This window comes from Callithrix jacchus, chromosome 2, assembly GCF_049354715.1.
Source record: "Callithrix jacchus isolate 240 chromosome 2, calJac240_pri, whole genome shotgun sequence".
NCBI classification, from domain to species: Eukaryota; Metazoa; Chordata; class Mammalia; order Primates; family Cebidae; genus Callithrix; species Callithrix jacchus.
The window spans coordinates 47,983,964-47,996,305 of record NC_133503.1 but is presented as its reverse complement, the minus strand read 5'-3'; the positions used below and the strand labels follow the sequence as shown (position 1 = coordinate 47,996,305).

Here is a 12,342-nt window from a genome sequence, read left to right as displayed (position 1 = left end):
TCAGTGGTAACTTGTACCAGTGCCCACTAAATCATTTTATTGCACCCAGCTCCTAGTAAAAATACATACATATCTTTATATTTATTTTTGTATGTTATATATGTATATGTAATTTTTAAAAACAAATATGCTATTATCAGATCATAAACACGACAAAACATTTACATGGAATTTATTAAAAGATGTCTTGAACTAAACAGAAGTAAAGCTTCTGATGTTTCTGCCTACATCATCTTATGAACCCCTAGGTCCCCCCCACCCTACTCTGACAACCTGTAGTTTAGACCATGTGCTTTTTATTTTATGCATTGACCTGACAACCTAATCCACCTGTAGGATGTGATTCTACTGAAACAATTTCACCACCACGCTTGGGTTGGCAGTTTTAGTAGGGGGAACAGTATAATGGTGGTCATCTATGTAGCCGCCTCCTAGCACACTGACACAGGTGTATCTGGTTCCTCTTTTTTAAGGGTGGAAGAACAGAGATCCGTAGAGGTCAAGGGGATTTTCCAAGGCCACAGAAATCTGGGACTAGAACTCAAGACCCCAGCCCCTGGGGCCATATCCAATGGTCTACCCAGACTCTCACTGAAGAGGCCAGGTGCCCAGGGAAGCTTCTCCTCAGCCAGTGGTGACATGGTTGGGATGGTGACAGGCTTGCAGCTCCAGCTCCCGCCGCAGGATACAGAGGAACTTAGATCTGGCTTCTCAGGGAGGGGAAGTCCCCAGCCCCACCAAGGGGACCAGAACTTACTGTGGGAGCTGATGTACTCAGGGGACTTGCCGGGTCCCAGAGGAAGGGCCTCTTCATAGTAGTCCTCAGGGGGAGGCTTGTTGGGGAGTGGTGGAGGCAGGTCAGCTGCCTGCAAGGGGACAAAAAAGAGGGCTAGGGGAGCAGAGCAGGGTGGGGAGAGGGAGGCTGAGGGAGAAGAAGGCAGGAGCTCGTGGAAGGCAGGAGGCAGTCTAAATGTGAAGCCATACTTTTTAATAGAATTGCAGAGCTGGCAAAACCCTAGGGCATAATTATCCAGTGCTTCTTAACCCAATTTTTTTAATCATCAGCATTCCCCTGGAATGTCTGCAAGTTTTGTGGACTGCCAAATAGTAGTAGTCATACTTTTTATGGAGCACATACAGAATTACGAAAAACTACTGTGAGCTCTGCACTACTCTGTAACCACATCTACATACACACGAGTGCAGTAGCATAAGGAAGCGTGAGCCCTGTTCTTTAGTGAGGCAGGACCACCTGCGGCTGAGTGCTGAGCAACTGCGCCAGGGGAACCATGGCTTTACAGCTAAGTTCTGCCACATATGAGTTGTGGGACATGGGGCATATCACTCATTCTCTCTGAGCCTCAGTTTCCTCATCTGTAAAATGGGGATAACAATCATGCCAACCTCACTGAGTTGCTGTCAGCATGTAAAGGACATAGTAAGTTATTAGTGACTGGTACCATTGCTGGTGATGATGCCAATGAATTACACAGTTGACAGAACTTCTTGTGATTATGAGCCCCTTGCTGTAATTCCATGGCCCCAGGATTGGGCATCCTACAGCTGGTCCAGTCTTTCATTCTGTAGGTGAAAAACTCAGGCTCAGAGAAGAGAAGCGACTTGCCCAAGGCTACATGGCAGTGTCATAGGGCAGACAGAGGTCACCCAACTCCTGGTCTGGAGCTTTTCCTATAGCCTGGCTTATGTTATGCAACAGAAGTTGGGGTGGTGATATCCTTTGGGCCTGAGGGCACAGAGAAGTTCACCACATTCCCCCTGCTCAGCACGAACACAGTGACTTCCCAGTCAGGAAGGTGGCAAAATAAAAAATAAAAGAAATAAGGAAAATAACATACAGTGAGCATGTCACAGGCCATTGAAATGTTCACACAGTGCTGCCTGTGTCCTCACCCAAACCTAAGAGAGTCAACAGGGTCCGGAACTGCCAGGAGGGCACCCAGCATGAAGGGGAGAGCTTCCCTTGCCTCCTCCTGAGGGACAGAGGCCCTGAGGTATGGGAACCCAGGTCATGACTCACGTTTCTCAGGCATGGGCTCTTGGCTGGCTCAGGGCTGGCTCCTTTGCTGGGCTCCCCCTCATCCTCTGGCATGTTCTGAAGGTCACTCAGGTCACAGTCTACACAGGGTTAGGCCATTGGGCAGAGAAAGCCAAGGATGAGCAGCCTAGCCCAGGGGAAGAGGGCTGGATTTGGGGTCAGGAGGCCTGAGTGTGAGGTTGGGCTCTACCACCCCTCCATTAATAACCCTAAGTAAATGACTTATGACTCTGAAACTCATGTGTATGCTGGCTGCAATGATGTCTGCCTTGCCTGTCTTCCAGGATTGCAGGGAGGATCAAATAAAATCATATTTGTTATGGTACTTTGGAAATCTTTGAGGGTTATGTCATGAAGGCACAGTGTGCTCCCTGTCTGTGAGTCCCCAATGCTCTCTCGCTGGGCCTGTAGCTTTCTTTCTATGTCGAACAGGGCTGTGTTCCCTCAGGAAAGGGCTAGGACAGCAGGTACTCTGCATGCAGCCATGCAAGCTCTCATTTCTGCTGAGCCACTGCACTGCTCAGCCCAGTGTCTCTAGTGGTAATCACCTGGGCATGGCCGGCAAGGAAACAACCTAATGTGCCATGCCTTCTTTGGATCGCATGGCCATCCCTAACATTCCTCAAATCTCTAAGATGAATTCCTATTTCCATGCAGACTTTGATTAGACTTTCAGAGCTGGCAGAGCCCAGAGGGGTCAAGGACTTGCCCAAAGCGATTTAATGATGTTAGAGCCAGGCCCAGCCCAGTCCTGGGACCCTGCCACACACACAGGGAGAGAGGGATGGCTCTGTAGCTGAGGCTGGGAGAGGGTCGCTTACCAAATTCTTCAAAAAGGGACTCCACGAAGCTGGGCCCTGAGTGGAGGTCTGCTGTGTTCACATACAGGTAGGAGACCTCCTTTGCTGTGAGGAAGAAGGGGGACACACCAGCTGTGAAGGTGGAGGGGTCAGGTCTCCTTCACCCCACTCATACTTCTAGCCCACACGGGACACAGTGCTCACTTTGCAAAGTGCATTCATGTCCTAAATTATTTCACTGGTTTTCCAACTTTTAGTTTTTACGATGTTATTGAAGATCTCTTTCTCTAAGTAAAAGGATGCCCAGAAGCCAAGCATGGAGACAGATTATTGGGGCTGCCAGGCTTATGTGAGGTTGTATATGTGTCATGTGTCAGGTGTGGTGGATGTGTGTGGGGCATGGGAGCATGTAGAGTTGTGTGAGGGGCTGTGTGTGTGTGTGTTGTAGATCAGTGTGGGGGGTGTGTTGTATGTGTATGTGCATATGTGTGTGGAGGGCGGGGGTAAAGAAGTACAAAGAGCACAGCCAGGGCTGTCGGTGGGGAGGTGGGGCTCTGGCGGAGGAGGACATTGGGCAAGAGCATGCATAGAATGCATTGGTCGCTGTGTCCAGGGCTTAGCTTTCCTCCTGCAGCAGCCCCTGGGGTGGGGGTGGGGCAGACGGTTCCTGCATGTTCTTGAGTCGGGGTGAAGGGAGGTTTTGTTGTCCTGCATAAGTGGCACTCTTCCAGGAAGGCTGCTGGTGGCTGACCTGGAAGGGGCTGCAGGCTCTGCAGGATGGAGGCCACGGCCATCTTCTTCTCCAGGGCAGTATCGCTGAGGTACTCGTGGTCCAGGAGGCTGAGCAGCCCAGTGAGCTCTGGGAGCAGCTGCTCCAGCACTGCGGAGGAAGGCAGATGGGCACAGTCACAGCTCTGTATCTGGGAGCCTGGCCCCTCACCACCTACAGCAGGGTGGCAGGGGAGAGAGGGCAGGTCCAGGTGCGCAGGCAGACCCGGGGGCTCTCAGCTGTCCCAGCACTGGCCACCCAGCTCCCATGGGAGGGTCCTGCTCAGGTAGTCCCGTGGTGTTTCTTTGGGTCTCCTCCCCACTCTACCTCAGATGGCGTTGGCCCAAGGATTGGACCTCCCTGGGCTCACCTGGCAATGCTGAGCCCAGGCAGCCCCAAGCAGAGGCTCTCAGGCCTCCCCGTGTTCCAGATTGCCCTCTGCTTTGCTGGACCAGGGTCCTTTCTCACTGCAGCTCAAAGCTCAGCACAGGTCTCAGGCCGGAGCCCCTGGCCATCCAGGATACAGGCAGGAAAGGGAGCCTTCCTGTCCCATCAGTTGATGCACTTCAATCTCTGGAACCTTCTGTTTCCGTTGCCTTGGCTGCAGCCAAACTAAACATTAACCCTTCTCACTCCATGCTACCATTGCCATTCTTTCTTTCCACGTGACGTCAGTGCTTTTCAAACTTGAGTGTGTGTAAGAATTACCTGGGGATTTTGTCAAAATGCAAATTCTGATTCAGGAGGTGTGGGGTGGAATCCAAGATTCTGCATTTCTGACCTGTGCCCAGCTGCAGCTGATGCTAGTTGTCCAGGGCCATGCTGAGTTGCAAGAGCACAGAGTCCTTTAAGGACTGCTACGTGCCAAGATCATGATGTCATTGATGTCTCCCTGTCCCAAAACTAACTTGGGACTTGGTTTGCCTTAGAGCCAAAGACCAGCTTCATTGCGGTAGTACTGTCCTGCTTTGCAACCCACTAAGCACTTACGCATGATAATAGAAGCCAACCTGTGCTGAACAATCATTACTGTTGTGTTCAGCCCTTTTACATTTTATTGTCTCATTCAAATCTCTTATCAAGCATTTTATTAGGTCCATTATATGGAGGATGAAGCTAAAGCTCCAGGAGGTTAAATACCTTCTCTAGGATCACACAGCTAGCAGAGCCTACAGTGAAGCCACTTTCTTCATTCTCTTCTTTTAACCACAGAGATATATACTGACTCACAGTATTTGCTTTGCTCCTACCAATAAGTTTTGAGGTAGGTCTCATGATCACCTCTACCTTGTAGATGAAAACACTAAGGCTCAGAGAAGATAAATAACTTGCTTGAAGTTACACAGAGGCAAGAAGGAAAGCCAGGACTTCAGCTCCAGCCATGACTCCTAACTCCATGTGCTGTTCTCCACCCTGGGCCCTCCTGAGGAAACAGGAGACACTGACCTGGAGCTGCAGGGCCTGGAGGTGTAGGAGGAGATACAGCACCATGCAGAAGAGAACAGGCCCTGGAGCCAGATCACCTGGGTTCAAATTCAGGCTCTATCATTCATTAGCAAATCACTTAACCTGTGGGTGATTCAGTTTCCTCCTTTAAAGGGGGGATAATAACAGCATTTGCCTCATAGGGTGGCTGTGAGAATTAATGACACCAGGCATGCAAAGGGCTTTACCCGGCACAGAGAGAATGCTCACCACAAGTCAGCTATTCTTGCTGTCATTGAAGAATTTACTGCACTGATCTGTGCTGATCCCTGAGTGCCTGCCTCCCTTGGCAGGCAGTGAGGCTCTAGAAGGAATGGACTGGACTGTGAATCTCTGCTTCCTTATCATCTAGTCTGGGGCCTGCTCAGTGTGGGTGCTCTTCATGTGTCTGACAAGAGAGGAATGAACAGATGACCACACTAGGACCTTCTTTTAAATATAAATCTTAGTATAGATAGTGATCCTTGTTAGGAAAGCATGATGCTGCAGTGTCTCTGTGGCAATCCATCACCACCCCAGACTTGTTGACAATGAGCTGAAGGCTGATATGGGCAGCTCCTGTCTTATGTGCACTCTCAGCTGCTGGGCACTGAGGGTGGGGGGGTGTTCTGTGCATTTTTCCATCCAATCCCAGGGCACATCTGTGGGCAGTCCTATTGGGACTGCCAATGTCTATTTTTCAGAAGATGACACTGAGGCTGGGGCAGCTATCGGATGGTGGCACAGCTTGAGAGGTGGAGCCAGGCTGATTCCAAGTCTGTGTGATCCATCCCTAGGGATCAGAGTGGCATAACTCTGGTGGGGGTGCTGCTCCCCTCCAGAGTGCAGGCAAAAGGTCCCTGGAGATCCTGCAGCCTCCAGGGCCTGAGCCCCCTCCACGCCACATATACACGGGTTCTGGATGGCTATGTTTCCCTCTTTAAAGCAGGTAATCCTTTAAAATCATTTTAGCCAAACTTTAGTTGTTTTTAAGGAAATCTTTTCAAATGGAATCACAAACCTCTCTGGCGCCCTCAATAGACACACTGATATGGCTTGGCTGTGTCCCCACCCAAATCTCATCTTGAATTGTAGCTCCCGTAATCCCCATGTGTCATGGGAGGGACCCAGAGGGAGGTAATTGAATCATGGGGTCAGTTATCCCCTTGCTGCTGTTCTCTTGATAGTGAGTGAGTTCTCATGGGATCTGATGATTTTATTAGGGGCTTTTCCCATTTTTGCTTGGCACCTCTCCTTGCTGCTGCCATGTGAAGAAGGAAATGTTTGCTTCCCCTTGATTGTAAGTTTCCTGAGGGCTCCCCAGCCATGCTGAATTGTGAGTCAATTAAACCTCTTTTTAATAGCAGCATGAGAACAGACTAATAGCACACCAAATGTTGGTTAACTCAATTCCAAAGCACTTACTGGGCACTAATTAATTATGTGTCAGCTGGGCCCCTGGGTAGGGATTAGAAAAAATAAATAAGAGATTGTTCCAATTGTCCCAGTGACATTCTTTTGCTGTCTCTTATACACACACATGTGTAACTACTCATAGGTAACTACTCACAAAGGAGGACACGGCAGATGCAAGAAGGCAGTCAGAGGTGGCCTGGGAGCACTCCTGTGGCCTGCAGCCACAACTCACATTCAAAATCACATGATATGTCTCTGCTCTTCCACAGGGGTGCACTAGACTGTTTATCCCTATACCAGTCATTCTGAAGCTTTTTGGTATCATTGTCCTTTTATACTTTAAAAAATTATGGGGGGCAGGTGTGTTGGCTCATGCCTGTAATCTCAGTATTTTGGGAAGTCGAGATGAGCCAATCACTTAAGCTCAGGAATTTGAGACCAGACTAGGCAACATGGTAAAACACCGTCTACAAAAATATACAAAAAATGAGCTGGGAGTGGTGGCATGTGCCTGTAGTCCTAGCTACGTAGGAGGCCGTGGTGGGAGGATCTCTTGACCCTGAGAGGTAGAGGTTGTAGTGAGTCCTGACTGTGCTCCCGCTTGGGTAAAAGAGCAAGACCCTGTCTTAAAAAAATTGTTGAGGTTCCCAAATTGCTTTTGTTCTATGTGGGTTGTATCTATCAATATTTACTGTATTAGCATGAAAACTGAGAAATTATGAAACACAAGAACACACAGATACTTATCCCACTAGCCTTCAAAGTTACCCCTTCATCACAGGTTGTGCTTGGAAAACTCCACTGTAAACTTGTAGAGAATAGTAGCAAAAAGATATATAATGTCTTAGTATTACACAGAAGTTGTTTGGACCTTACAAATCCCTGAAAACATCTTGGGACTGCCCCCAGACAGCCCCCTCATCCCTAGCTGCACTTTAAAAACTGCTGTCCCCCAATGAATGACTAATTGCTAAAGTTTTTGGGTTTTTAAGATCTGTCCCCCCACCTTTTTCCTTCCTTCCTTTCCCCTTCCCTCCCTTCCTCTCTCCACTCTCTTCTTTTTTCCTTTTCTGTTCCCCTCCCTCTTTTCTTTTGTTTCTTTCTTTCCTTCTGTCTCTTTCTTTTTGCTGCGAGGTTTCAACAATTTCTTGTTGCTATCAGTAAATGCTAAGTGTGGCAGCTTTCTGGCTTCTAAATGCTATACTGTTTCTAATTTAAGGTTTGTTATAGTAAGAACGGTTAGGTTCTGTGTGAGTGCTCTGCATTTGAAAACCTGAGCTTTAGCACCCAAGCTTTGTCATACCTTTTTTGTTTCCTTCCTGGTCTTTGATGAGATTCTTAACACTGGACCTTGATATCTAAGTGCTCTTCCTTTAACTGAGATTTGATCACCAAAGTTCAAGCAGACCAAAGGAGAAGAAAGGGACTGAGTGCATCTGAAAGAAGCAGACGGAGAATGAGGGGCTGCCAGTCCTCGTGGGGTTTCTGTGACCTGAACAGATCTGGCAGGCAGCAGGGGCAGAGGGAGGGGGACCATGATGCAAAGCGTGGCTTGCACTGAACCTGCCAGAGTCATTCCCTGGAGCTGAGCAGTTACCCTGAGCTGGGCAGTTAATGCACATTATCTCATTTAATCCTCCAATGCCCTACAAAGGAGGAAATGGAGGCTCAGAGAAGTGAAGTTACTTAGTCGGTAAGCAGTAAAGCCAGGCCTTGAACCCCTGCCTGTCTGACCTTGCACCTGAATGCTCCATCAGAAGACTTCAGCCAAGCTCAGTGCGGCAGAGGCCAGGAGGCCAGGCTGGGGCTGGGAGGAGGTGGGCAGATGTGAATACTGGGCTTCCTCACAGACCTCCGGTGGAGCACTCTGGGCCATGACTTCATGAGGCTCTTGATCTGGGGATACGTTCACCTGTGGGTGAGACCTTCATGTGTGGCTGAAATTCCTGCATGAAGGCCCTCTCCTCACTGGGCCTGTTTGAACTTCAGAGCTTCAACTGTGAAGATCTCATAGAAGAAAAATAAACTACTCAAAGCAAATACCCGAATTAATAGCAGGGATCTCATCCCAGAGAAAACCTGATATACATCATGGATATAAGAAACCTTTCAGCCAGTGCTGGGCTCTTCCAGAACAATACAGAGCTCACCCCAAGCAGCTAGCTTTCAGTCACAGTGAATACAGAAGTTTGATGACAGCTTCATCTTTAATGCTACAGAATTCAAACCACAGAGATGTAAAACATTAGAGAATTTATATTGGAGAGGTCATATGGATATAAGGCATATGACAAGTGATTCTGCTAGGGCTCATAGAGACCATCAAGACAAGAGCCTCAAATTTTGGTAAGAAAAGATTCCTCCAATGGGATTGTTGAAAATGCACATTCCCAGACTTCCTTTCCAGAGAGTCTAATTTGGTAGGCCCATCTTGGATCCAGGTACTTGCATTTTTACAGGTACTCCAGGTGATTGTGATGCGGGCAGTCCAAGGTTCAACCTCTGCAAAATACTCCACCAGAAAAAAGTGCTACAGAGGACATCTATGAACATAAGGAATGTGGGAAAACCTCTCCTATTCCTTACAAAATTATCTTTAGATATCCTCTTCTAAATAACTGAGAGTCAAGGTGGGAATAAGAGCCCCTGAAGATTATAAATAGATGGAGCATGGAGTCTTGCTTAGAGTAGGGCAGTGGCTAGGGCTTTGGGGTTGCCCACATGGACGCTGGCATTCTTGCACTGCCACCTAGAATGATGGCCACATTAGAAATTTTGAGCCCTGGTTTCATCATAGGCAAAATGAGAATAATAGGATCCCAACTGCAAAGGCTTGGGAAACTAGGTAAGGTTATGCTTATGAAGCACTTTGCATGGCACCATGCCTTGAACAAACGTTCACGAACTGATAGCCATATTGCATTTGTTTCTTCATTGTTGTTATTTTCTAATACTCCCCAGAACTATGCAGACTCCAAAGTATTGATCAGATAGCTCTAGGAACAGATTTGCTATAGTTGTAACAAGCTCCACAAGTATAGGGTCTGTGTCTCAATCACTATGCGGCAGATTCCCAATGAACATTCACTCAGTGAATATAATATTTTGAGAGCCTAGTCTAACCCTCTTGTATTAAACATGTAGCAAGTGAGTGTCCAAGAGGTTATTTGACTTAGTTATTCGCACAACCAGCTGGGGGAAAAGTATTTTGTGTTAATTCACATAATACTTACACAAGGCTTGATGCTTAAGATTAGTCATAGGAGAGTGGCTAAGAGCACAGGATTGCACAATTTGGGCTCCCCTTCCAGCTCTGTCATTTTCTATTTGTGGGCTTCTGGGGGAAATTTCTAAACTTTCCTACCCTTCTAATTCTTCATCTGCAAACAGTGAAGGTAATCACAGTAGCTGCTTCACAAGCTCATGGTGAAGATGAAATGAACTGATGTGTATGGTGCTCAGGCACTCGATGGCTGCTCTCTTCATTAGTCTGTGACTGCCCCATGGAGTTTCAGGTGCAGTGGTAGGCACGAAGGAGGAGGGTATGGGGACAAGAGGGCATGGTGGGACTCTGCAAGCCTCATCCTGTGGACTATTCATGGCTCTGGCCCTGACACTGAGCTTCAGATGGCTGTGGCACAAGGAGCTGGCGGAGCTCCTTCCCTCAGGCTGCTGACATCCCAAGGACCCCCTCCATGCAAGGTGAGGAGACAATATCTTCTAGAGGGAGGAGCAGTCATGTAACCGAGGAATCCTGGGTCCCTACTGTCCCTAGTCAGGCAAAATTTTGTTCCTAGTTCCTAAGCTGCCCCCCTCTCCTGTTTTTGCTCTCGGTTCAGGTCATCTGTGCTTTCTGAGGGCAGACTTGGGCATCAGGAGTCTTTATGTCTTTATGTCTCAAGTTTATTAAGAACCACGAATAAGTTCCATCTATCTTGCTTGGTTTACTTGAATCCTAGGGAGGTGAATTCCAATGATGGGAAAAAGATACAACAGGAAGAAATGGACTAATCATTGTTTATAAGTTTTCAATGTTTTAAGTGAGACAGAGAGGCTCAGAAACCCAAGATGAGGGATAATCATTCTCTGGGTAGCAAGAAAGTTTTTCAAATAAATTTAGAAACCTACTTAAAATATACCTAAGATTAGACCGCTAAGTCCTTATTGTTCCTGGTGAGTACCCAACTAGGAGTAAGATCACTTTTCTATCTTCTCCTCACTCCTCCCCACATGATGGAAATCAAAATAAGATGTTAGTAGAAATTAAGCTACCATAACAAGTACTACCACTTGCTATCTGGTTCACATCCCTGCTGCAGCCTGAGTGAAACCTTTAAGCAAGAGGTATTTGTCCCAGCCAGTAAGGACACTAGCACACAGAAGGTCAGATTGATTTAGAGATCACAAAGATAATGAGTTCAAAACAAAAGACAAGTGAGGAATTAAATTTCAGCAAGCCACAAGAATAATAAACGCTGTATTGGCTACTATCAAACTGGCCCAATGCTGGGTACTTGGACTCATGAGCTCATTCCTGTGTACCTTTTAGACGCTGGAATGTCCAAAAACGCTTGGAAACAGCTTGCAAATTACACATTCATTAAATGCAAAGCAGCAGGAAAATATACAGCTTCTTTTTTCCCCACCTCACTATGTGACCAGCTTATTTACAGAGATCACAAAGATAATGTATCCTTCTTTGCTTTCAAAGTCAGAGTAAATGCAACCAGCACCATTTAAAAATGGAAAAAGGAGAGCTGTGAGACTGTGGTTTTATGAAGGGTCTACAATTTTTCTTGTGGTTTACTCAAATTACCTTTCTTATGCAAAGGAAAATGACACAATTTCCATCTCATAAAGGCTCCTGTTCTGGAGAAAGAACCAGTGCATTACTTTGAACATTTTTGATCATGATTTTAGAGACAACTTTCTGCATACTGTGTTTTAACAAGCGAGCATATTAGTGGGTTATGACCCATTATACCAGAGGGGAGGCAAGTCACCCTGGAAAGAAAGGCAGTATGCTGATCAGATGTGAACTCAGGGCTTGGATAGGACGAAGGAAAGGAAGAGCAGTCTTTCCCATGATTTTCAAACCCTGCAAGCTTTTCTAGAAAGACCTCTTTCCAGCCTGTCCCCACGCTCTGTTCCTCAGCCTCTTAACTTGGGACTTTGACGATCTGTCCCCTTTGCCTATCAGAGCACCCCTCCCCTGCCAGCCAGTAACACCTTCTTTAGCCCTCTCTCAACCCTGACTTCCTCAGGGATGGATGCCTTCCTTGTCCTCTTCAGTGCACTATTCCTCCCATTTTATGCCATGGTAGCATCAAGTATGTCTCCCTGTGACACTTCACATGGTGAGATTTTGTATTTATTTATGCATTTTTTAATGACTGTCATTTTCCACAACTTAAGCCTGAGCTCCTTGAGTGCAGGAACATTGCCAGCTTTGGCTAGCGCCAAACATGGGGCAAATGTTTAAGTACACATGGAACAATAAATTCTTGGAGCAAACTTTATTTTAAGAGTTGATAAAGTCTAACAGTTAATGTGATTTTAAAACCATGTCTGGCCTCATAGTGGCTCAGTATAGTAAAGAGATGATTGAAAAAAAAAAAAAACAATCAGGCAACAAAAAGTACTCCCAGTACTTAACAGGAGGCAGAAGCCCGATTTTTCACTTGGCAAGGCTCCCAAATGCCCTATTTTGTTGAATTTGTAGCCCTCACGTGACTATGGCTGGCAATTGATTTTGTGATGCACATTTCATAGTTGGTGGGCTTTAATTCTAACATATACATTGTGACATAATAACAGATATTGAGCAACCTAAACCA

At 46.8% G+C, this 12,342-nt stretch overlaps 1 protein-coding gene across 5 annotated transcripts in view; it reads right to left on the bottom strand.

The window, feature by feature from the left end:
• AFAP1L1 (actin filament associated protein 1 like 1) overlaps nt 1-12,342 on the bottom strand; it is a 69,979-nt gene that overhangs the window by 39,390 nt on the left and 18,247 nt on the right. The window contains exons 2-7 of one of the 5 annotated variants that reach the window (XM_078362588.1): nt 7,809-7,941; nt 3,608-3,736; nt 2,878-2,961; nt 2,039-2,136; nt 1,461-1,581; nt 758-866 (exon numbers count right to left, since the gene is read on the bottom strand). In XM_078362588.1, coding sequence (XP_078218714.1) covers nt 758-866; nt 1,461-1,580 — 229 coding nt within the window. In that variant the 5' untranslated portion in view covers nt 1,581; nt 2,039-2,136; nt 2,878-2,961; nt 3,608-3,736; nt 7,809-7,941. Of the gene's footprint in view, nt 1-757; nt 867-1,460; nt 1,582-2,038; nt 2,137-2,877; nt 2,962-3,607; nt 3,737-3,952; nt 4,201-7,808; nt 7,942-12,342 lie in introns of those variants that run through there. The other 4 variants (XM_035288220.3, XM_035288218.3, XM_035288214.3 and 1 more) reach the window with 4 other exon arrangements.